This window comes from Gastrolobium bilobum, unplaced genomic scaffold (genome assembly GCF_033153095.1).
Source record: "Gastrolobium bilobum isolate Gb01-03AN ecotype WA unplaced genomic scaffold, APGP_CSIRO_Gbil_v1 utg4364, whole genome shotgun sequence".
In the NCBI taxonomy this organism is placed as follows: Eukaryota; Viridiplantae; Streptophyta; class Magnoliopsida; order Fabales; family Fabaceae; genus Gastrolobium; species Gastrolobium bilobum.
In genome coordinates, this window is record NW_026898973.1 from 354867 (window position 1) to 381651 (window position 26785).

The window sequence follows — 26785 nt, forward strand, 5'->3', positions numbered from 1 at the left end:
TATAACATTCTTTATCAAAATATTTTATAATATTTAATTAAAAATAGTTACATTTTCCTGTGTATAAGAAGTCGGTTATTCTAAAATTTATTTAATTATTATGATTTTTTTATAAATTTTTTTAACTTGTAACTCAATGCTACTTTTTTAAAAGTAAATGTTATTTTATTTTGTTTCAAACTTCCATGTACTTGAGGCATTTTAAAAAAATGTACATAGTTAATTTTTTTAATTTAAAAAATATTTTTTTCTCATCTTATTTTATATAAAATTTATCAGTTGTTTTTTTAATCTCAATTTAAAGATCAGAATCAACTCTTATTTATTGATTAAATGAAGCATTTGACTCAATTATTAACAGACTCTTTTTATTAATATCTTTATTTCGTCTCAATTATTTAGTAAATAACAATTTAAAAAATAAAAAAGATTGACAATAAAGAAATACAGGTATCTTCAAGGATTTCCATATATTTTTCTTCATAAGCTTTCCTATAACAATCCATGAATTAAATTCACGAGTTGTCAAATTTTTCAGATTCCACAAGTATGATGCGTAAAGAAAGAGTACATGGTGAATGCCTGAATGGGATTTCCTAGAAATTGATACTAGTGGATGTACTTCATATAGCATGAGACATAAAAAATGTGGAAATCCGTAAGTATTGTTTACAAGAACAAGTGCTCTACGAAGCCGAGCGCCGGCACAGCTGGTAGTGAACTGTGCCCCAATGATAGGGTTGTGTATTTGATTTTTGATAGACGTTTTTTTGGATCGGAGGTAATATTTTTGCACTTTAAATTTCAATTGTGGATTAGTCTTATTTTTTTTTTTTCGAATAACAACTGTCCAATACATCTGCTGCATCAATAAAAGTTAGATTTAATGACTATACTCCAATAAGAAACTAGCTCTAGTGACTAAATTTCGAGGGCAAAGTGGTTAAAAAAAGTTTAATGAAGATACATCCATATTAATATTAAAAAAAAAAAAACCAGATCTCTAGGAGTGCTTATTCAAGAAAATAAGTTGTGACTCATCATTTTGGATATATCGATGAAAATTGTACATATAACTTAGGATTATGTTTATCTTATTTTATATGAGATAAACAACTTTTTTATACTCATAAAAAGGTATTAGATCTCACCACTCTTTTTTCTCTTTCCTTTTACCTGTGGTAAGTCCCACTTATAATTTTATTTCTACAATATGAAGTAACTTTTTTTCTACAACATAAAAAAAATATTTTCCTGTGACTTAGAGCCTGTTTGGATTCTCTTATTTTAAAGTTAGAAGCTACTTATAAGCTAAAGCTAAAAAAAAGAGCTTAAAAAAATAAGCTAAAAGCTGTTTGGAAATTACATAAAAAATTTAGCTTAAAAATTAATTAAAAACACATATTTCAATAAAATTATCTCTCTTTTTTTCTTTATCACTCTTCGTTTTAAAAAAAAACACACAATTCAAGAAAAATAGATAAGAGCTTAAAAAAAAGCTCCTCCTAAGAGCTTTTAATTTTCAGCTTTTTTCTTCGTTATAAAAAAAAAAATTTTCGTTATAAGAGCTTTTCTCAAAACCTGATTGACCTAGCTTATGCTTATAAGTAACTTTTTTTTTTTTTTTTTTTTGATAACATTATAAGTAGCTTTTAACTTAAAAATAAAAAGGATCGAAAACTATTCAAGTTGTACACCTCTAAACTAATCCTAGGTGCTTAAGTTGTGACTTATGAGGCTGAGCCTATTTTATAGCCAGTTTTCTTTGTGAAAGGGGATACACACACACAGGACACAAGGGTGGCTATAGGCATTGGTGCAGTCTGCAGAGTGGCTATGTGGGAGTGGAGGGAGCATGAACATTGAAAGGACAAAAGGGGTTTGTGTTGTGTTGTGGTGTGGTCCAGGGTGGGTATGGTATTGGTAGGTGTGGTTTCACCTGCTCTTAACTGTTTCCAATGCAAGTCAGACTCTAATCAGGCAAAGCTCCTTCCTTTTCTGCTTGTGCCCCCACCCCCACCCCTTGATAAAGAAATCACACCAAAAACTTGTCTCTTTTGTGGTTTCACTCCAAACACTAACACAAAAAATCCACGTCCCTATTTCATATCTCCAAATGCTGTCATATTTCAACTCTCATTTGTTGGCTCTCTTGATTTCTTGTTCCCAATAGGGTAGGTTGGGGCTGCTCACCTTCCTTTTGTCAGATTCTCTTGCCTGTACTTCAGTATCACAAAGCCTGACATAAAGGTTTTACAAGGGAAGAATAAATCACCCATTTAACACACTACCCATATGGCCGAAAATAAAGAGAGAGCAAATGAGAAGAATACAGAATCGGACAACCTTAATCAATCCCTTTGCTAAACTTTCTTTTGTTACTCTCCTTTGTTCTTTATTGCTCATGTAACTCTTAACCAAAAAAATACCACCTTTTGATAAGTTTCTCTTTTTCATGTTCTTTTTCTGTTCAAGATGAAGACTATAATGGCAGCCAAATCCCCTCATGACTCTTCATTCTCCTTCTCTAGGAGGTATTTCCATTGGAAAAAGAAGGCTTTGGATGGGGATGATGAGGAAGAAATCCTGAACATAAGTTCTTCCTCACATTTCCATGAGGATGAAGAGAAAGAAGAGGATCATCATCACCTCAGGATCCAAATGCCACCAGAACTTGGTGGCTTTTTGCCAGTGGAAAAGAAGAAGCATTCAAAGTCCAAGTTCAGGTCAGCTCTCACTGTGTTCAGAAAGAGTCGTTCACTTCACAGCTCTGGCTTAGGCACACGTGTGGTTGGTACCCTTTTTGGCTACCGTCGTGGGCATGTCCATTTTGCATTCCAAGAGGACCCCAAGTTGAGCCCTGCATTCTTGATCGAGCTAGCAACACCAACAAGTGTTTTGGTCAAGGAAATGGCTTCTGGGTTGGTCAGAATTGCCTTGGAGTGTGAGAAGAAGACAGGGACCAAGGGTGTGAGGTTGTTAGAGGAACCCCTTTGGAGGACTTATTGCAATGGAAGGAAATGTGGGTATGCAAATAGGCGTGAGTGTGGGCCAGAGGAGTGGAAGATATTGAAGGCAGTGGAACCTATTTCAATGGGTGCTGGTGTGTTACCAATGCCAGGTGGTGGGAATGGAGCTGAGTCCGAAGGTGAACTCATGTACATGAGAGCCAAGTATGAGAGGGTTGTGGGGTCTAAGGACTCTGAAGCCTTCTACATGATGAACCCAGATGGTAGTGGGGGTCCTGAGCTCAGCATTTACTTGCTTAGAGTTTAACTTAAGCCATATTGTGTTGGTGCTTCTATTTATAGCTTATGTAATTTTGATTAATATGTTTGGCATTGATGTGTAAAGAAGGGTGATGGACTAAGTAATTTCCCAGTTTGCTGCCTTTATTGAATTTTTGAAACTAGGTTGGGGGTATGGGGATTTTGAAAGTGGCTTTACAGGTAAGTAGTAGTGAGTGAAGTGATTGGATTCCAATGAAGTTGTATGATCTCTTTCATTTTGGAATGCAGAAGATAAATGAAGATGCAGAGAAATTTGGTTCTTCAAAATTTCAGCAAAACGATAGGGCTGCATTATTTTGGCAATACAACTTTTCTATCTTTTTTTCTTTTTTTTTTTGGATAAACCACATGAAGAAACTGATTAAAGTAGATGTTACTTGGTAGCTTTGAGTGAGACACACTTCATTGATAAGCAAGAAAGAAACCGATTAATCAATATCTCCGTTGCTCACAGCACAAGATTAAACTATCAGGAAACATTAATTCTAGCTTGGATTTTAGTGTCTAGTTTTTGATAAACCACTGATATGTAAAGAGTATATATGGACCATAAAATATTCCAATTTGTTGTCTACTTGTGTCTATTTTGGGGATTGCTGGTTTGGTGGTTGCGGCTAAGAAGATTGCGTAGTTGAAAACTGCTTTATAAGTAGATTTTGGATTTTCTTGCCATGAAATAATTATTTTTCCTGTATGAGTTTATCAGAGTTTTAGGGTGCATTACTATATGAGTTTAAATCTGATTCTTAGATAATAAGATATTTAATTTCAGTAAAAACAAATTTACTTTGTAATTCAGGATTAAATATGGAAGCAACTTACTATTTTAGGCATAACTCAAACTAAAAGAACAAAGCTTGTTTAGCTCTGAAGGGGTCTAGTTTGGCCCAAAGGATTAGAAACGAGTGGCTTTTGGTAGAGCATAGCCCTCCTTGAGAGTCTCAGTGGCCCTAAAAGGATTCAAAAGACTGAGAAATTGAGGGCCTCTTGGTCTTGTTTAGTCTATGTCATCCTCAGTATTGTTTGCCCCGTATATATTGGCCCAACATAGCAAGCAACTCCTCCCAATAAGAATTGTACTAATAATTTCCTATTAAAAAATAATCACCTGCTATGTTTAGATATTAATTATAATTCAAACACATGAAACTACTAGAAAACTTATTAAATAATCTTTAAATTAAAAAAATGGTCACTAGCAACGGTTATTAGCACTCCCGAATCTCCTTTAGTAGATTTGAAATAAAAGGGTATTTGAAATATTGTTGAATTGTAAATAATCTGTACAAAGGGTTCTCTATTTATAGAGAATACTTGACCTAATTTTGACCTAATGGGCTTGACCCAATACAACAAATAAATGACTAAATAATTATTATTTACAACACTCCCCCTCAAGCTGAGGAATAAATATTTATCATTCCCAGCTTGCTAGTAAGTTCTTGAAATCTGTCTGAAGGAAGCCCCTTTGTTAATAGATCAGCTAATTGACGCCCAGTGGGAATGTATGGAGTGGTAATCAACCCGCTATCAAGTTTCTCTTTGATGAAATGGCGGTCGACCTCAATATGTTTAGTCGGATCATGTTGAACTGGATTATGAGTTATACAAATAGCAGACTTATTATCACATAGCAGCTTCATAGGTCCCTCACATTTTATTTTGAGATCATCAAGTACAATTTTCAGCCACAGTAACTCACAAATGCCTTGAGCCATAGCTCGAAATTCAGCTTCTGCACTTGATCTGGCAACCACATCTTGTTTCTTACTTCTCCATGTCACCAAGTTACCGCAAAGAAACATGCAATAACCAGTGGTAGAATGACGGTCAGTCACGGATCCAGCATAATCAGCATCTGTGTAGACTTCTAAAGATAGATTGCCATCACGTTAGAATAACAATCCTTTACCAGGAGTACCTTTAAGATACTGAAGAATTCTCTCTACTGCCTGCATGTGTTTTTCCTTTAGATCGTGCATAAACTGACTGACAACACTAACAACATAAGCTAGGTCTGGTCTAGTATGGGCCAGATATATCAATTTCCCAACTAGCCGTTGATATTGTCCTTTATCAACTGGAGGACTCTCTTCTTCATAGCCCATCTTGCGATTCTGCTCAATAGGAGTATTAGAGGGTTTACACCCGAGCTTTCCTGCTTCTTTGAGAAGATCCAAAACATATTTCCTCTGGCTGATAAAAATTCCTTTGCTTGAATGAGCTACTTCTATCCCTAGGAAATATCTCAGTTTCCCAAGGTCTTTGATTTCAAACTCAGAGGCAAGCCGTGTTTGCAGAATCTGTCTCTCCACAAAATCATCACCTGTGATAATAATATCATCAACATATACAAGGAGCACAATAAGCTTTCCATTTTGGGAGTGCTTGAAGAAAAGAGTGTGATCTCCTTGACTCTGTCTGTATCCTAAGGTCATCATAACCTTAGTAAACCTTCCAAACCAAGCACGAGGTGACTGCTTCAATCCATACAAGGCATTTTTTAATCTACAAACTTTATTTTCCCCCTTCACAGAATCAAAACCAGGTGGGATTTCCATGTAGACTTCTTCTTCTAACTCACCATTGAGGAAAGCATTTTTCACATCAAATTGATTTATATCCCAATTGTAATGGGCAGCAAGGGATAACAAGATTCTCACTGTATTCATCTTTGCAACTGGAGCAAATGTTTCTTCATAATCAATGCCATAGGTTTGAGTGTAACCTTTGGCCACTAATCGAGCCTTGTATCTCTCAAGAGTGCCATCAGAATTATATTTCAGGGCATAAACCCACCTGCACCCTGCTGCTTTCTTTCCGTTGGGTCTATCAATAACCTCCCATGTTTTATTTTTCTCCAAAGCATTCATCTCCTCTTGCATGGATTGAGCCCAATTCCTATCTTTCAAGGCTTCATGTACTGATTTTGGGATTGCAATAGAGTCTAGTGCTAAAACAAAGCTTTTGTGCTGCACAGAAAGATTAGCAGAGGAAACAAACTGGGAGATAGGGTATTGAGTACAAGAGGGACATGAGGGACGAGATTTCTTGGGACAAGCTCTTTTTCCTTTTCTAAGAGCAATGGGTAAATCATCAGAATCAGTAGTAATGGGTAAGTCATCAGAAGTATTAACATCATGATCAGAAATATGAGATTCAGGACTTACCAGTGGATCAGACGATTGAGGTTGCTACTGAGACAATGTGAGTTGTTTCCTTATTTCAGGTGTCATAATCTTTCGTATCTCTGGTGTACTTGATGTATGAATCACAGGAGAATCAGTCACAGGAGGATTACTCACAAGAGGATCAGACACAGGAGGAACAGGACCAGGTGGAGGATACACTGACATAGGTAAATGAGTAGACACTGATGATTCAAACTCAAAGAAGGGAGGTGATGAGATTTCTGGTGAAGGATTCTCCCCCTAAAGATGAGGACCTTGGAAAAAGGACTCAGATTCCTAAAATGTAACATCCATAGAAACAAAAAATTTCCTACTACTAGGGTGATAGCACTTGTAGCCCTTCTTATCAGGAACATAACCAAGAAAAACACATTTAATAGCCCTAGGGTCCAACTTACTGCGATGATGTTTATGAACATGAACAAAAGCAACACACCCAAACACACGTGGAGGAAGACTCATCATAGTTGGAATAGAAGGGAAAAAAGAAGTCATAGAGTGAATAGGACTTACATGGTCAAGTACCCGAGTGGGTAAACGGTTGATCAAGAATGCTGCAGTAAGAATAGCATCTCCCCAATAGTATTTGGGTACATGTGTCTGAAACATTAATGCACGAGCCACTTCAAGAAGGTGACGATTTTTTCTTTCAGCAACCTCATTCTGTTGGGGGTGTCAACACAAGTAACTTCATGAATCATACCGTTATTTCTTATAAATTGGGAAAAACTGTGATTAACATATTCAGTACCATTATCTGTTATTAGTCTCTTGATTTTTTTACCAAAATGGGTCTCAATCATTTTATAAAATTGAAAGAACAGTTGTGGTACCTCAGACTTTTCACGCATTAAGTACACCCAAGTTACACGAGTGCAATCATCAATAAAAAAAACAAACCATCTATTTCCAGAAGCATGAGGGACTTTAGAGGGACCCCAAACATCAGAATGAATAAGATCAAAAGGTTCAACACTCTTAGTAATACTAGAAGGAAAAGACACAGGATGATGCTTAGCAAATTCACAAACATCACAATGAAAAGACTAACAGATTTAGACAAAAACAATGACGGAAATAAAGATTTGAGTAAACTAAATGGAGGATGACCTAAGCGCTTATGATGAAGCCAAATCAAAGAATCAGCAGTTGATTGACCATGAGACATCAAGATGTGATCTGTTACTTTATTTGCAGGAGATTGTGACACCAGATAGTACAACCCACCTTGCTCTTTAGCACTACCAATCGTCTTCCCCGTGGCGAGATCCTGAAAAACACAATGGGTAGGATAGAAGGTTACAGTACAATTCAAATCTTTTGTAATTTTATGAATAGAAAGAAGATTCGTGGAGAGTTTAGGAACATGAAGAACATCCTTAAGATGTAAGGACTGATGTAAGTTTATGTCACCAGAACCCGCAAGTGATGTATGAAAGCCATCAGCTACGTCTATTGTATGAGTTCCAATGGTAGGATGATAAGAAGTAAAAGAGTCAGCACAACAAGCCATATGATCAGTAGCACCAGAATCAACAACCCAAGAATGTTTAAAATCATTACATGAAGAAAGGAAAGAATAAGTTTTGGAGCTCATACCAGTCATAGTCAAAGCACTAGTATCAGATGACTTACTCATAGAATCAAGAATGGTTCGGAGCCGTTCCAACTCATCTGGACGAAATGCAGGTTGGGTCTTATTAGGTGTAGGAGTTATTTCAGAGGAAGTAAAATGCGCTTGACCACGCAACCTTGCCATCTTTTCTAAGACAGTTTGCTTTCCATAAAGGCGAAAGCATAAATCCTTGATATGACCTGTTCTTTTACAATAAGAACACTATTGATCATCTCTCTTAGGTCTAGAAGAGGTACCATCATAAAATTTTGAAAAAGAACTGCTTTGAGAAGAGGCCATACTGCACAGAAAATGGTCAAAGAAAAACTCCAAGAAGCCAAAAAATCACAAATAAATACCAAACGATGTCCGGTCAAAGAGAGCAGCACAGACCCAGAAAGAGGATGAAGGGACGATCAAGATTGCGGTGGTCCGATCCGGAAAAAAGGTCTCACGCGCCGGTGAGATTGGCTGCGCGTGGGCTTCACTCGCGGTTGAAGGGGCGGCGCGTGTGGGCGCGTGCGGTGGCCGTCCGGTCTGAAATTTCTGGAGCAACGTCGTCCGGTGAGCGCGATTCTTTCTGGGTCTGTTCGGAGTTGAAAAACCACCGGGAAAGGGTCCAATCGTGATGAACAGATGTTGTCTTGTGATGAAGAATAATGGAGACGATGAACAGTAACAAAGATCCAGTATAATAGAGATCTTCTCGGTCCAAGAGGTCCCCGGAAAAAATCCGGTGGCGGCTGATGGCAACGAGAGTCAAAAAGAATAAAAGGTTCTTGTTCTAAAGACAATAGGCGCGGAAGCAGAGCTCTCAGGATCGAGAGCTCTGATACCAACTTGAAATAAAAGGGTATTTGAAATATTATTGAATTGTAAATAATCTGTACAAAGGGTTCTCTATTTATAGAGAATACTTGACCTAATTTTGACCTAATGGGCTTGGCCCAATACAACAAATAAATGACTAAATAATAACTAAATAATTATTATTTACAACAAGTAGTAAACCAATCAATTGCTAGTATAATTGTCCATCTATTTTAAGCTTGAGAAAACCCTTGGGTTTTGTTTGAGAGTTTGGAGGAGAAGGGAAAGAAGGGGATCCAAGGGGGAGAGAGGGGAAGGAAATTGGAGGGTATTTTCTTCCCTTGTTTAGGAGCTAAAAAAATGGTAAAGGAGGAAAATTGAGGGTTATTAAGATATTTTTACCATTTTATCTTTTTTTAAAATTAATATAATTATTATGTTTTACAAATTAAATTAAATTTAAAATTTCTAACAAAATTATTTATATACTTTTCACAACACCAAAAAAGATCATATTTTCGATGAAATTTCAACGTTGCAAACGATAACAATTTCATCACAAAAATTTTTTTCGTCATAATATTTTTCGTCGAAAAGCGACGGAATTTTTCAATCGATGAAAATTTTTACAAAAATAAATTTTCTATCGAAATTTTCGACGATATTTAGTTTCCATCAAAAATTTTGACGAAAATAATTTCCTTCATCAAATGTTTTAAACGAAAAAAGAATTTCGTAAAAAATTTTGATGGAACATTTTCCATTCAAAATTTCGATAGAAATGTGTTTTGACGAAAATTTTGACTGAAATTGTTTTGTTAGAAATTTTGAGAGAAATGTTTCATTCGAAACTTTCGACGAAATTTAGATTCTGTAAAAAAATTTGACAAAATATTTTTCCATCAAAATTTTTTGTCGAAATATTTTCCGTAAAATTTTTTTAGGGAAATATTTTCTGTCAAACATTTTTGACAAAAATGTGTTCCGTTGAAAATTTTGATGGAAATGTTTATATCAAAAAACTTGACGGAAATATTTTTCTTCGAAAATTTTCGATGAAAATGTGTTTCGTTAAAAATTTCGACATAAATTTTTTTTGCAAAAAAGTTTAACGAAAATGTTTTCTTCGAAAACTTTCGGTAGAATTTAAACTTTGTTAAGAATTTTGATGAAATTTTTTTACGTCAACAATTTTCGATAGAAATGTTTCGAGGAAAATTTTGATGGAAATATTTTTCGTCAAAAATTTCGATGAATAAGTTTTTTGTGAAATTTTTTGGCAAAATTTAGATTCCGTAAGGAATTTTGACAAAAAAAAATTTCTGCAAATTTTTTTATAGAAATGTTTTTAGTCACAAATTTTTATGGAAATATTTTTCGTCAAAATTTTTTGCAAAATTTTTTTATGGAAATATTTTCCGTAAAACATTTTGACGTAATTGTTTTACATCGAAACTTTTTCATTGGAAATGTGTTTCGTCAAAATTTTGGACGAAAATATTTTCGTTAAAAGTTTCGACAGAATTTAGATTCTATCAATAATTTTAACTGAATTTTTTTTTCGTACAACATTTATGTTTGTAATTATGGCAAAATCTGATTCCATTTCTAATTTCGTCTTTAGTTTTAATGAAAATATTTTGACGTATATAATTCTGATAAAAAATTTGATCACTCTTTTTGACGAAATATTTTTCGTCAATAAATTCTGTCAGTATTTGAGACTTTTCTAAAAATATCGCATTTAAAAATGATTCACAATTATGTAGTTTTAACATTTTAATGCTAAGGGTAAATAAGTAATTTTTAATATTTTTCCCCTCAAACCCTCTAAATTGGAGAAACTTTAATTTTAAGAAGAAGGAGGGTTTTAGAGAGTTTAGTAAAAATCCCCAATTTTTTTCCCTCTTTTTTTAAACTCACAAATAAGAGAAGAACTTACTAAAACCCTCCTTTTCCTTTTCTTCCCCTCTTAAAACCAACTCTCAAACAAACAAAGCCTTAAGATATGGCCTCTCAAGCTAAGCAAAAGGACTTAAAAAGACTTTGGAAAGAGTCTCCTTATCCTTTCCACTCCAACTGAGCCCACAACATCTTGTGTGGTTCTTATGCTACAAGCCGAATATGCAATTACCATCAAATCAAATGATTTTCTTTTTCTTTTTTTCTTCTTGGGTTAGGAAAAAAGGGGGCAAAAACTAAATAAGATAAAAAATTTATTGCTAGAAAAGCACTGGGGCTCGTAAAGCATTATAAGTTTATCCAGCCTGATGGTAACTGATTCTATGCAAATAAGGAACAAAAAACATTTCAGTGAATATGTCCCCAAGCTTGATGCACGATTTCATCATTTATGAACGGACGCAAAGACCACATTTGGCAGTAGATTTCCAGTTCTTCTGATGACAAATTGAGATTTAAAGCTGACACTATCCTTTCCTGCAACAAAAAGGAAGATTTTAAAGGTTCTTCATTTGACTGATTATAAGGTCACATATAGATCATTACCTGCATCAAATAGTCTCGCTTGACCATACTGTATATGATAGCCATTAGGTCAGCTAAACGTGCGACATCAGTATTTTTCATTTTTCTGGTCGGTGTGACATCAGTACTTTGAGAATGAGACGAAGCAGCATTTTCCTCCTGAGTAAGATGTAATTGCCATTCAAGTTAGTTAAAATTCCATAATTTCCATTACTAAAATTATATCAAGAGCATGTAAATCATGCATGAACCTAGTGGAGATTCCCAACCAAGCAGAGAGAAGATAATGGCCTTGCATTAAACGAGTCTCATCCCACAGTTATTAGGTCTCGCTTTTCACTTTGAGAGTTGAGGGTGGGAACTGTGCAGAAAAACGGGGGGAAGAAAGAGTGGGAGGGGGAGGGGGAGACAAGGTCTCTATATGACATGTTTTATTCATAAATATCATGACAAGCTTGACATAACTCTAAATTAGGATTTCAATACCAATAAGATGTATCAGATAGCAAGAACTAAAGATCATGAGCTAACAAACAAAAAGGATATGATATAACAAAGATTAAATGTGGATACAAAAACCCTATTTCTTTTTTGTTTTGGAAAATTTTGGTTTTTTTTTTTTTTTTTTTGAGTGTGTGTGTTGGGGGCTGGGGGAGGTTGAAGAGGGAGAAATTCATTCAAAGGTATATATCTGCGTAAGAAGATAGCAATTGCATTAGAAATTCTCCCAAAAGAAAACTTATAACATTTACCAAGTCATTATAGGTCGCCTGCTCATTCAATTCAACATCAAAATACAGATCTGAGAGGGCAAATAAATTTCCATGTACATTTTGTAGAGCACTAGTTACATCACCCAATAAACCTTCAAGTTCATTAAGTATTACCTTGGCTGCAAGACATACATGACCAGTTAAATGTCAAACTAAAACAATGAAGGGAAGATCACTAAGATGATTATACATTAGGTTCACATCCTTAGAATATATAAAAAACACAACTCAAAAACCCCTGGACCAGTGGTGGACCCAGGAAATTTTTTTATGTCTGCACACTTAAGGGCGGCGCCCCCGAATTTTTTTTTTATTGTATTAAAAAATAAAAGAATATAAACAATAAAAGAATATAAACAATAAAAGAAAAGAAAACTTTAACTTAACATAAAAAAATAGTAATCAAGAGTCAACTAAACCGTTACAATAGAACAAAATTTTTAACTTAATTGTAGGGGTTGGTTGGGTTAGGCCTATCTTTACCTTTTTCCTTTCAATCCTCCTATTTCTTTCTTCTTCTTTTTTTTACTTGACCTGAATCATCCACCCCTGTGAAAAAAAAATTCCCCCAATTTTGTGTCTGCAAGTGCAGACAATTGCAACAATGTGTGTCCGCCATTGCCCTGGACTAACATGTTTTTCTTATCCCACTGCAAAATAGGGGGCCTTGATTTTGTTAGTAAGGGCCTTCACATTAATGATAGCCACTTTGTGCATCTAATAGAACATTTTCATAGAGAAGCCGAAAGGAAGACATTACGCATTAAGTAATGTTGTTAGAGATCATGCTTTAGAAACTGCAGTTTGATATTTTTAATTATTTAAGAGTCAGTTTTCATTTCTTTTTAATGAGTTGTTATGTAGTGAGCAGTCTACCTTTCTGCTTTAATGGGTAGTTATGTAGTGGGGAGTTTTCTTTTCTACTTTGATGGGAAGTTATGTAGTAGAAAGCAGTTTTCTTTTTTATTTTGCTTTATAAGTTGTATTGTCATGCATCAATCAATATCAATACTTCATTTCTCAATTCTATTTTTCATCTTTGAAACCAACAACTGGTATCAAAGCTATCTTCCTAAGGTATCTGTGTGTTAATTTGAGGCGCCATGGAAACTGAAGCGAATCTTACGTCAATTGCTCCGCCAGTGTTTGATGGAGAAAACTATCCAATTTGGGAGGTACGCATGGAGACATACTTGGAGGCGTTGGATCTTTGGGAAGTAGTCGAAGAGGACTATGAAATTCTGCCTCTTCTAGCTAATCCCACCATGGCACAAATCAAAGTGCAGAAGGAGAAGAAAACGAAGAAGTCAAAAGCAAAAGCCTGTTTGTTTGCTGCAGTTTCACCCACTATTTTTCACTCGTATCATGACTTTAAAGTCAGCAAAGGAGATATGAGATTATCTCAAGACTGAATACAAGGGAGATGAACGCATTTGAGGAATGCAGGTGCTGAATCTAATTCGTGACTTCGAGATGTAGAAGATGAAGAATGATGAATCTATTAAGGAGTATTCTGAGAGGCTTCATAGTATAGCAAGCCGGATCAGATTGCTGGGTTCTTCTTTTCTAGAGTCAAGAATTGTTGATAAGATCCTTGTAACTGTTCCTGAAAAATTTGAGGTCACAATTACATCTATAGAGAATACTAAGGATATGTCAAGCATCACTCTTGCTGAATTGTTGAATGCTTTGCAAGCACAAGAGCAAAGAAGAGCCATGAGACAAGAAGGTGTCATTGAAGGAGCTCTACCTGCAAAATATCATGAAGCTGATAAAAATAAGAAAGTGCAAGAAGGTAATTCTGGTTCTTTTTCTTCAAGTAGCAAGAATGGAAATTTCAAGGGGAAATATCCTCCTTGTCATCACTGTGGGAAGAAAGGTCACCCTCCTTTCAAATGTTGGAGGAGGCCATATGCAAAATGCTCCAAATGCTGTCAATTTGGGCATGAGGCAGTGGTATGCAAAAATAAGAATCAAATGCAGGAGGCAGATGCTCAAGTTGTTGACGAAGAAGAGGAGGATCAACTGTTCGTAGCCACTTGCTTCTCCAGCAATGAATCTAGTGAGAGCTGGCTGATTGACAGTGGGTGTACAAACCACATGACTCACGATCGAAGTCTGTTCAGGGAGTTAAAACCCACACTAATCACAAAAGTCAGAATCGGTAATGGTGACTATATTTTGGTAAAGGGAATAGGAACTGTTTCTATCCTAACAAATTCATGTACAAAGTCAATCTCAGATGTTCTTTTTGTACCTGATATTGATCAAAATTTGTTAAGTGTTGGACAGCTCATTGAAAAAGGATTCAAAGTGCTTTTCGAAGATAAAGTTTGTCTCATTCAAGATGCAAATGGAAAGGAAATCATCAAAGCAAAAATGAGAGGCAAGAGTTTCTCATTTGAACCAATCAAGGAGGAGCAAGCTGCTGTTTCCACAGAGGAGAATGTGACTGAGACTTGGCACAAGAGACTAGGCCATTGTCACCTCTCAAATATGTTGTTGATGAAGAAGAAGGAGCTGTCAAATAATTTACCAACCTTTGCAGATCATTTACCAAATTGTAATGCCTGTCAATTTGGCAAACAAAACAGAAATCCATTTCCTAAGTCAAGTTGGAGAGCCTCCAATAAGCTGCAGTTGATCCACTCAGATGTTGCTGGTCCTCAAAGAACTCAATCACTTGCAGGTAGTCGTTACAATGTTATTTTCATAGATGATTTTAGCAGAATGTGTTGGATTTTTTCATGAAGCATAAATCATAAGTGGCTAGCCTGTTATGGAAGTTCAAGAAAACGGTGGAGAACTAGAGTGGTTGTAGCATTCAGTGCATTAGGACTGACAATGGAAAGGAGTATACTTCAGAACAATTTAATACTTTTTGTGAAGAATCTGGCATTGAACACCAACTCACTGTTCCATACACTCCGCAACAAAATTGAGTAAGTGAGCGAAGAAACAGGTACATAATGGAAATGACTCGATGTATGCTTCACGAAAAAGAGTTGCCAAAGAATTTCTGGGCTGAGGCAGCAAACACTGTTGTCTTCTTGCAAAACAGACTGCCTACAAAGGCATTGGAGGACAAAACTCCATTTGAGGCATGGTATGACTATAAACCTTCACTCAGTTTCCTTAGAGTGTTCGGTTGTATGTGTTTCTCTCATATTCCACAGGTAAAGCGTGATAAACTTGATCAAAAGTCAGAACCAGGAATCTTTGTTGGCTATAGCTCTTCCTCCAAAGCCTACAAAGTGTATCAACCTCAAACTTGGGAAGATAATTATCAATAAGGATGTTTATTTTCATGAAGATGAGAAGTGGAACTGGACACAATCACAAAAGGCATCCATGAGTAAGCAAAAATCAAGTCCTCTCATCCAAATAAGCAAAGAGCAAGGAGTGGAACAGTGGCAAGAAGAGTTAGAAGATGACCCACCAATTCGTGGAACAAGGTTGCTGTCCAATATTTATCAAAGATGCAATGTAGCCATTTGTGAACCTGCAGGATATAAAGAAGATGTTCAAGACAAGAATTGGAAGAAGGCAATGGAAGAGGAGTTGTTAATGATAAAAAAGAATAATACTTGGGAGCTTGTTGAAAAACCGAAGGATAGAGCAGTTATTGGAGTAAAGTGGGTGTTTAGAACCAAGTTAAATGCAGATGGCTCCATCAACAAGTACAAGGCTAGACTTGTAGTCAAAGGATATGCACAAATTTTTGGTGTTGATTATTCTGAAACCTTTGTACCTGTGGCTAGAATGGACATTATTCGACTCTTGCTAGCTGTTGCAGCTCAAAAGGGCGGGAAAGTGTTTCAACTAGATGTAAAATCTGCATTCTTGAATGGTATTTTGCAGAAGGAGATCTATGTTGAACAACCCAAAGGATTTGTGAAAGAAGGTGAGGACGAGAAGGTCTACCTGCTCAAGAAAGCTCTATATGGCTTGAAACAAGCACTTAGAGCATGGTATAGCAAGATAGATGAGCATCTATCAAGCTTAGGATTCAAGAAAAGCACTTCAGAAGCTACTCTGTATATAAAGCACGAAGATGATGATCTGCTTATAGTCTCTCTTTATGTTGATGATCTCTTAATCACAAGTGGCAATGCCAAGCTTGTTGAAAAGTTCAAAAGAGAAATGATGCAGATTTTTGAAATGACAGACCTTGGACTCATGACATACTTTATGGGAATGGAGATTAAGCAGTCAGAAGATGAAGTTTTCATATGTCAAAAGAAGTATGCCAAGGAAATTCTCAAGAAATTTCATTTGGAGGATTGCAAGGCAGTTACCACTCCAATAAATCAAAAGGAGAGCTTGAGCAAAGATGATGGAGCTGACAGAGTTGAAGAAGGCTACTTTCGAAGTCTGATTGGTTGTCTAATGTACCTCGCAGTATCAAGACCAGACATTTTATTTTCTGTAAGTCTTTTATCTCGTTTTTTGCATTGTGCTACTGAAATGCATTTAAAAGCAGCAAAAAGAGTAGTGAGATACATCAAAGGAACGATTGATTTTGGTGTGAAATTTAAGAAAAGTCAAGACTTTGAGCTATTCGGATTTTCTGACAGTGATTGGGGAGGTTCTGTGGATGATATGAAAAGTACCTCTGGTTATTGTTTCAGTCTTGGCTCAGGAATTTTCTCATGGTGCTCTAAAAAGCAAGATGTTGTAGCACAGTCCACAGCAAAAGCGGAATTCATAGCTGCTACAGCAGCAGCTAATCAAGCAATTTGGTTAAGAAAATTTTTATGTGATTTACACATGAAGCAATGGAACAATACTGAAATTCATATTGATAACCAAGCAGCAATTGCCATTTCTAATAATCCAATTTTTCATGGGAAGACCAAACATTTTAAGATCAAGTTTTTCTTCTTAAGGGAAGTTCAGAAAGAAGGTGAAATTGTACTTGTATACTGCAAGTCAGAAGACCAATGGGCAGACATGTTCACAAAGCCATTACCTGCAAGCAAATTTGAAGATCTAAGGGAGAAGATTGGTGTTTGCAGCTCCAAAAGCAAGGAGAAGTGTTAGAGATCATGCTTTAGAAACTGCAGTTTGATATTTTTAATTATTTAAGAGTCAGTTTTCATTTCTTTTTAATGAGTTGTTATGTAGTGAGCAGTTTACCTTTCTGCTTTAATGGGTAGTTATGTAGTGAGGAGTTTTCTTTTCTACCTTGATGGGAAGTTATGTAGTAGTGAGCAGTTTTCTTTTTTATTTTGCTTTATAAGTTGTATTGTCATGCATCAATCAATATCAGTACTTCATTTCTCAATTCTATTTTTCATCTCTGAAACCAACAAATGCAGATTAGAAAGCAATGTTGATAAATTAAAAGAAGCCAATGTGTCTTCATAAATTACGCTACCAGGTAGGTAGTTTATTCCAAGCTCAAATGTTGAATGTAATTCAAACTGAAGACAACAAAAATAAAGGCCCAACTGTCCAAATGGTTAAATACGTAACAATTTTCTTTTTCAAATACTAAAAATAGAAATATATACACAACCCTATATTATGACGAATATAGGCTTATTATAGCAGAATGTGATCAATCAGATGAAAAGAGAGGCCATACCTTGTCTTATATGGTTAAGAACTCCATGTTTGCATGAGTGCACTTCCATATGCAGATTTTGCCATATTGAAACAGTTATATAATCAGGGCAAAGATGTAGCACTAAAACTAAATAAGTAGAATATAAATTCCCTAACCCCTGCCCTCGCAAGTTGGGGTTTTATATTTTCCCTCATCCCTACACTCGCAAGTCGGGTTTTCACCGGGAGTGGATGTTAAGTAGAACTTAAATTAAAAAGGGATAACAAGAGAATTTATAATGTTGTTTCAAGCACAGATGTCTTTCGGAACTATTAGAAAAATATAAAATAAATTCATTAATGTAACTTCACCTAATAGCATAGGCTTCTGGATTGAAATGGTTTTTTATACAATATTAGAGCTGAAAGTTACATGATTGGTTGCCCCACTGTCAACAATACATAACCTTTCGAAATCAGTGCCAGAAGCCAAAAAAGACCGAGTATGTCTTTACCAGTCAAAGCACGAGAGCAAGAGTAAGATGTCTTACTAAAAGTATTCATAAGGATTCACAACTAGAGTGCTGACTTGCTTGAGTCATCGAAAGTCCCTAAACAGCGATAAAAATATTAGATCTGAGCAACGGCAGCTTGAACCAACCAAAAGATTCGAGCTTTATGGGAAAACAAAGACCCACGACCCAAACATTGTCGGATTGAAAAGATGAGGACAAATCAGGAAAGAAGAGGCCAAGGTGAGCATGACAAAAACGAACGACGACTGATAGGATGCTTCACGCATCGTCACGTGTAAAAAGATAGCCGGAGCATGGAGGCACACACGGCTGTTTCAGGTGATGGGCTCTTGGGTTCCAGCCGATTTGGGATAAAGACATCACCTTGGGACTCAATGGTCTGAAAAACGGTTGGAAAAGTGGTCAATTGGAGAGGCGGCGGTTGAAACTTTCAGGCATGTGGAGACGTGCAAAGCAATTTAGGGACGCAAAGGTGGCGTCGAATTGTATATCTGGAAATTCTGAGTGAAAAAGTTGTCTTCTTGACCGGAAAAGTTGTCGGAAATTTTTTCGGTTGCAACTGGTGATGGAAAACTGACTGGAAGTTGAGGCACAACAACAGCGCAAGTGGATCTGCACTAAAGGCGTAAAGAAGGATCTGCACTAGTGGTGGTGGCTGCAGGAGCAAAAGGCTCCCAGTTGAAAGGAGAAAAACTGAAAATTATTATTGATTTTCAAGAGAATATGTACAAAGGAATACGATATATATAGATAGACTAATGGGGTCTAAAGGAATAAACTCAAATCCTAAAAAATAAGGAAACACTAATCTGACTAATAAAAAAAACAAATATTACAGATATTTTCCATATTTACAATAGGAATAGAAGACATGAGATATGTCTAATTCTTTCGACTTTCGATCAAAATTTGCCAATAGTAGATATTTGACGGTGGACTGACCAAAAAGTGAATAAAAGAATTAGAGGGAAGTTGAAAATGAGTGAAAGAGGGAGACAAGAAACAAGAATTGCAAGCAAGAAATGTCAACAAAATTAAACTGACCATCAAACAATTGCTTTGCTAAATTCATATTTAACACAAGAATGAAAAGCAAGTAGGATCATTTAATGAGAACAAAATTTGTGAATAAAATTTTTGAGAAATTTTTGAAAAACTGCAGAGTTATGTGAAACATTATGAAATAAAAATAGCTTTGAAGCTTTGAAGAATTCAATATTAACTTGAGAAAAGCACTCATAAAAAAGAATCACTTCGCCACATTTTTGTTGTAAAAAGATTTATGAATTGCTTTTAATTAAAAGGGTCAAAAGAGAGTTGTATTTAGGTGTCACTGTAAACCCTCCTTGAGACGTATGACATGCCTTAACCTTGGAATGGTATGGTACACAACCTACCCTCTCCTTAAACTTTTAACCACCAAAATAAAAATAAAAATAGTTATACTTACAATTGGTTACACTCTGGACGCCATCATTGGGGTTCCTACATCCAGAATTGGCATAGGATTTAACTCTCTTCGTTTCATTAGCTACGATTATCTTGTTGACTAATTTAGAATTAGTATCTATAGGAGGCCTTCGAATAAACTCTGCAAAATCAAAGTGAAAAGTTATAACATTAGTCAAAGAGGAAGCAATAGCATTATTTTATTTAAAGTGCTAACACATAGTAAACAAAACAAAAATCTGTGAAACTACCAAGTGCTTGTTGAAAGCCTGACAGCAGCCTGCTTCCAGCACTTCCCAACTCATCAATCTTTGTGATCCTATCATAGGGTAGTTGTTAAGAAACATAAACTTAAACCGATATATTTTGTGATAAAATGATTACAGAATAATGCTATTGAAGTAAAAATTCAAAATTCAAAAAAAAATAAAATTATCTGGACAATGTCTCATAGGTCATAAGAATATGCCAAGAAGTACCTGAGTAAAAAATTTTAAGAATGCATTCTTTCCAAAAATGCTATTGACGCGGTAAGGTTGCTCCCTTGTGACCGAAAGGTCAGAAGGAAATAGCCTCTTTGTAAAAATACAATGGTAAGGATAAGTACAATCCACCATCACCCCTACCCTCGCAAAGTAGGGGAGCCATGTGCACTGGGTTTGCCTTTTTTCTTTCCATTACCTAGCCATCAAACTTTCTAAATGTTTTTCCACTACCCCAGCCATTTATCAGTTATCATCACCGCCATCCCCTTAGAATAGGGATCACCTACAATTATTGCATATCCATACATAATTATCTTGTAGCCACTAGGAATGAAGTAAATCTTCAATACACCTATAGTATGTACTTCTTTGTTGAAAGTAGAAATAAGTAGGACTTATATGACATTAGTCATAAAAGAATTAGTAGAATGAATAAAGTTACGTGAGTCACATTTTTCAAATTTTAATAGGTAATGTACTGAGTCTTTTATACTACAAGAGTATTGGAGAAGTTTTCCTAGGAGTGGGCTACTAGTTAGTTTTTATGTGGTTTGTAGGTGGTCTTAAAAAATCAAACCTTCACGATGTCTTTCCACAAAAATTACAACAACATCCGCCGATAACTATAACTGATGCTTATAATATTTGCATCCACATGAAATTGTTCTTTCAATTTATTTATTTCATTACATATTTAGGCATGAATTCAATTTTTCAATTTGAAGCTCCTTCAGAAACTCAACAAACTCAACGAAAAACTATGATTCTTGTAAGATAGCATTCATGAGAGTGAAAAAATTATTCCCTGTCTTGTGGAGTTCCCAACCTTACAAGAACAATATCCCAAGGAATTTTTCAATTTTCAAGGGTCAGTCAAGGCAAGCACATAACTTATTTCCTTGAAAAGCAAATAAAACTACCATATATTTACCAATTACTTTGCAAACCTATCAACACACAAAAAGCTAAAACGTAGTAAACTTAGCAATTACCCTGTCATGAAATCTCTGAATTTGTGGACAATTTCTTCCTTCAAGTCAGAAATTGACTTGTCATCCTCGCTTCCCATTCTGCAATTAATATCAAAGAGTAGAAATTAATAAAATAGCTTCCATTTAAGAAGAAAGACCTCAGCAAACCATCTCATAAAAATTCACATTCTTGCTTTGATTCTAGACTGACATAGGCTAAAAAATTGATTTCCAAAGCAAGCTCATATATCAGATCAGGCAATTTAAAAATGTATATATATTGAAAAGAAGTTTTTGTATATTGATATTGAATAAATTACATGAGTGAGTATTTATACAAGAAAGAATCGCTAAGAATGACTAAGCGATGACTAATCAATCCTATCACAATCCTAATCACAATCAATTCTAATCAATCACAATTAATCTTAATCAATCATAATCAATCCTAATCAATCATAATCAATCCTAATTCCTAATTAATAGGAAATAAAAACGGAAACATGTTTGAATTCTAATTTTCTATACTCCCCCTCAAGTTGGGAGGTAAATATTGATCATTCCCAACTTGCCAATCAAGTCTTCGAATGCTGGACGGTGTAGGCCCTTGGTAAGGACATCTGCCGTTTGCTCTTTGGTTGGAACATATATCAAATGCACACTTCCATCATCTAATTTTTCTTTGATGAAGTGACGATCAACTTCCACGTGCTTTGTTCGATCATGATGCACAGGATTTTGAGCAATGCTAACAGCTGCCTTGTTGTCACAATATAGTTTTATTGGTAGGGAATATGAAATCTTCAACTCTTGAAGAAGTCTTCTCAACCAGATTCCTTCACAAACTCCATGAGCTAAAGCTCGAAATTCTGCTTCAGCACTACTTCTTGCAACCACTGTTTGCTTTTTGCTTCTCCAAGTAACAAGATTTCCCCACACATAGGTGCAATAGCCTGAGGTAGATCTTCTGTCTACTGATGAGCCTGCCCAATCTGCATCAGTGTAGATTTCAATTGTCCTTTTATACCCCTTTTTAAAGAATAATCCTCTTCCTGGAGTATTCTTGAGGTATCTAAGCACCCTATAGACTGCACTAAGATGCTTCTCCTTGGGTGAGTGCATGAATTGACTAATCATACTCACCGCAAAGGCAATGTCAGGACGCGTATGAGATAAGTAGATTAGTTTACCAACCAATCGCTGATATTGTTCTTTATCCACCTCATTCCCATCTTCAATACCTAACTTGGTATTAGGTTCCACAGGTGTCTCAGCAGGTTTACACCCTAACATTCCTGTTTCCAACAAAAGATCTAGAACATATTTCTTTTGTGTTAGAGTGATGCCTGTTTTGCTCCTAGCAACTTCCATACCAAGGAAATATTTGAGAGTGCCAAGGTCTTTGAGTTCAAATTGAGCTGCTAGAAATTTCTTCAAGGTGTTCAATTCCTCAATATCATCACCTGTAAGAATTATATCATCTACATATACAATAAGAATAGCAATTTTACAATCCTTAGAGTGTTTGTGGAAGAGAGTATGATCAGTCTGTGCTTGAATGAAGCCTCTTCTTTTGACTGCTTGTGTGAATTTGTCGAACCATTCTCTAGGAGACTGTTTCAATCCATATAGAGACTTTTTTAGTTTACACACTGATTCATTTCCCCTTTCAAAACCAGGTGGAGGATCCATATAGACTTCTTCATGTAAGTCACCATTTAGGAATGCATTCTTCACATCTAACTGTTGCAGAGGCCAATCTAGATTGGCAGCAAGAGATAAGAGAACTCGGATGGTATTGACTTTAGCAACCGGAGCAAAAGTCTCATGATAATCTATCCCATGAGTCTGAGTGAAACCCTTTGCAACCAATCTTGCCTTGTATCTGTTGATGCTATTATCTGCATTGAATTTTATTGTAAACACCCATTTGCATCCTACTGCCTTTTTTCCTTTGGGTAGGGTCACTATCTCCCAAGTTCCATTTCTTTCTAAAGCATTCATTTCTTCAAAGACAGCATCCCTCCATTTTTTATCATTGAGAGCCTCATGTATATTTCTCGGTATCTTTGTACTATCCAACATAGTATTGAAAGCACGAAACCCTGGGGACAACTTTCCATATGAAATATGATTAGAAATAGGATGAGTAGTACAAGATCGAGTACCTTTTCTGAGAGCAATGGGCAAGTGTAGATCATTTTCACCATGACACTCAAGTATTGGGGTGCTGGAACTAGAACATAAAGAACTGATGTCAAAGTAATCAGCTCAGAAAGTTTAATGGTTCCGTGTCCCGCAATCTGGGAAAAACTGCCATCGGCGATCTTGACCCGAGAAGGTTCAGAATATGGAGTGTATGAACAAAACAAGCCAAGATTACCTGTCATATGATCAGAGGCTCCAGAATCAAGGATCCAATGATTTTGACTATCAACATGGAAAGTTGTACCTTGCTGGACCACATGACTAGTGGCCTTAGGAGGTTGCTCGTGGTAATAAAAAGAGTGTTTTGAGGAAGCCATGAATAAAAAGAGAAGGGTTGACCGTTGATGAAAAATCAAGTTTTGTAAACTTTTGATCTGACCTCTGGAACAGGAAGGGAAGAAGCCGGCGAGAAGGTCTGTGCAAGTCGCGACGGAAAAAAAACGTCTGGAAGGCGGCGCGTGGTGGCGCGTGCAGCGGCTGACGGCGATGGGTCCAGCGGCGGTCGACTCGTCGGATCCTTCTGAGTCGAATGGTCACCTCACTTTTTTTGATCGGAGGTAAGTAAACTAGGTTTCTGTGTTGGACAGATTCAAGGCGGTGTTTAGGAGGTGTTTGACGGTGATGGAAGTGTTTGGATGGTTATTTCAGATTTGAATTAGGGTAGGAACGAACCCGCTCTGATACCATATTGAAAAGAAGTTTTTGTATATTGATATTGAATAAATTACATGAGTGAGTATTTATACAAGAAAGAATCGCTAAGAATGACTAAGCGATGACTAATCAATCCTATCACAATCCTAATCACAATCAATTCTAATCAATCACAATTAATCTTAATCAATCATAATCAATCCTAATCAATCATAATCAATCCTAATTAATAGGAAATAAAAACGGAAACATGTTTGAATTCTAATTTTCTATAATATATAAAACAAATCCAAAACTTCTATTTAGAAGAATGACTTTTTTTAAGAAAAAAAAAACAAAAAAGGAGCAAGTTAATGTACCTAATTAGGCATTACAAAATCAAACAACAAAATTTATCACCAAACTCTCAAGTGTGTAATTTTTTGTTTTTTTTTTAAATAGGGATTAAAGTGGTGCCATTGCACAAGGCTTTCATAGGCCACCACTGTGGAGTCCACAAAGGATAAAATATATATGAGCCATATATCTACATATATATATGTATATATATGTATCAAGCATGCACTTCTCTATACAGTTCAATACTCTAATCATATACACTAACAAGTACAGGAGATTATGCAAGGAGTAACGCCCGTGTTGACCCGGTTCATTATACATTATGAAATCAAATCAGTAATTAAGTACAACTGTGACAACCCCTGTATGCATCCAAGGGCTGCCCATTAATCATACCCGAGTATTTGCCTTTAATATTAACACATACATATGTTTAGTGACTTGGCTAGGAAACTGATGGAACCCGGACAAATTCAACAGCAAATAAACAGCAGATATATTGATATCACAGTACCCAGACGTTACAGAGATAATAACCACTAAACTCAACAAGGAAATGACAAGGAAATACAAAGGAATAACAATAAAATAGAGAGTAAAACACCAAAAGACCTCACTCACTCTCAAACCAACATACCTAGGCCCGAGAGATCCTTCCCCAAATTCCCACTCCCCAAATAGCTCAATACATGCCCCCACTCTCCACTCCTCCCTTCCTTTTATCCTACTCACAGAATATTCTAGAATAACTAACTAATTGGCCCACTCACTTTTAGGCCCATCAGAAACATACCACTAGGTACGTTATTCCCGTGCTCTTTAAATGGACATGGGTTTTCTACATTGTACATACATCAGGCTGTGCTAGAAGTTAACTTGATTCTTCCTGACACTAACTTCCATCAAACCTCTAGTTCACATACATGTCTCTTCTCATATAAGGTTTCTCACATGATCATGATTTTCAATAGATTTCTTGGCATCAGCATACTATATCCAAATTCTTTATACAGCTTGAGTATTCACGTCAAACCAGAATTTTAACACATAATAGAATCATGTAGAGATTATTTAATAGTTACTTTGATATAATATTCACATGCTTTAACCACTTAATGGATTTCCGTAGTTTCTCATCTATTAACATGTACTTATACATAAATTCCTTCAAATGAACATCCATTCACATTCAAAATCTTCAAGAGAACGCTTACATACAATGCACATCAGATCAGGACTTTTCCATATACCATCGAACCACATAGAGGGTACATCACAACTGTTGTTTCACAACGATTACAAATTTCAGTCATTAAACAGATTTCCAAGGCTTCAACACTAATACATACACATCCAGAAGTCTGTTTTTCAATCAAAGTCATATATTTGCTCATCTCATTAAACATGTAAACAGCCAACTTATATCATTCCTTATGCCGAAATGCCTTACTCACTTAGAACCTGCAAAATAGTAGCCCAATAAAGGGTGAGATAAACTCAATAAGTGGCCACCACTCCTCAATCAGCATCAACAACATAGTACAACTCATGGCATTCAAATGCATATATCGATACAGCAGGCCAGCATTCTCATTTCAACATAGAGCCATGGGGACCATACTCCACCAATGGGTGTGCCTTCCTCAATGGTGGTTTAATTCTCATTAACATAGAGCCATGGAATGTGAGTTCCTCCATGGTAGTTGAACTCATAACAGTGTACACATATAACATTCAAGCACACAAAAGGTCATACACTGCATATCAATGCAATCAAGGAAGCTATACACTTACCTCAATGCTGAAAATTTAGTTAGTACTTAGTTTCTCTTTGGAAATCTTTTGAGATCACCACTTTCACCTAGGACATCATCACAACATGAATTTCAGCCACAATGATCTACTTAGATATTACAAGGTATCTGAAATTCAGTAATTTTACTTAGTTATTTTATAATGATTTAGCATAGTTCCAATAAAATCTTAGATAGTGTAGTTCAACTTTTTCCTATTACCAAAACTATGGAGCAAACTGTCAAACACTTGCCATGCATGCCCGATTTTAGTGTCCTAACAGTCCCTACAAGCTGGTTCGGCTAAAGGAACCAGTCATACAACCGATTTTAGGCTCTCAAGCACCCAAATACATTTCAATAGAGTCTGTCCAACACCGAAATATAAAACCCCAACATGCTTTCATGTAATATCTAAACGTATTGAGCTTTTAAAATGGCCATTACTAAGCAGTTCCCTTACATGCATTTGGGTTATAACTAAGTAATATCCAAACTTCACCTTTATAACCGAAGATACAAGGAAGAAAAGAATTTTCTATAACTTACTGGGTTGGCTTCTTCAAGGCAATTATAACTTCAACTCTCCACCCTAAAGTTGGACTTCGACCCCCTTTTTGAGTTGCTCCACAAT

General features: G+C 35.9%; 2 protein-coding genes across 2 annotated transcripts; one reads left to right on the plus strand and one right to left on the minus strand.

The window, feature by feature from the left end:
• Positions 1 to 2475: 2475 nt before the first annotated feature.
• LOC133285985 (protein MIZU-KUSSEI 1-like) lies at positions 2476 to 3276 on the plus strand. The gene has a single exon (XM_061483312.1). It carries the CDS (start codon positions 2476 to 2478, stop codon positions 3274 to 3276), a length of 801 nt encoding a protein of 266 aa, XP_061339296.1.
• Positions 3277 to 11133: 7857 nt separating this feature from the next.
• Positions 11134 to 26785, minus strand: LOC133285979 (uncharacterized). Its single transcript, XM_061483307.1, has 8 exons — positions 26701 to 26785; positions 21179 to 21256; positions 19953 to 20020; positions 19703 to 19843; positions 17757 to 17798; positions 12146 to 12285; positions 11415 to 11552; positions 11134 to 11345 (listed from the first exon to the last, which is right to left on the minus strand). The coding sequence occupies exons 2-8, from the start codon at positions 21253 to 21255 to the stop codon at positions 11217 to 11219; spliced, it is 735 nt and encodes a 244-aa protein (XP_061339291.1). The 5' UTR covers position 21256; positions 26701 to 26785; the 3' UTR covers positions 11134 to 11216.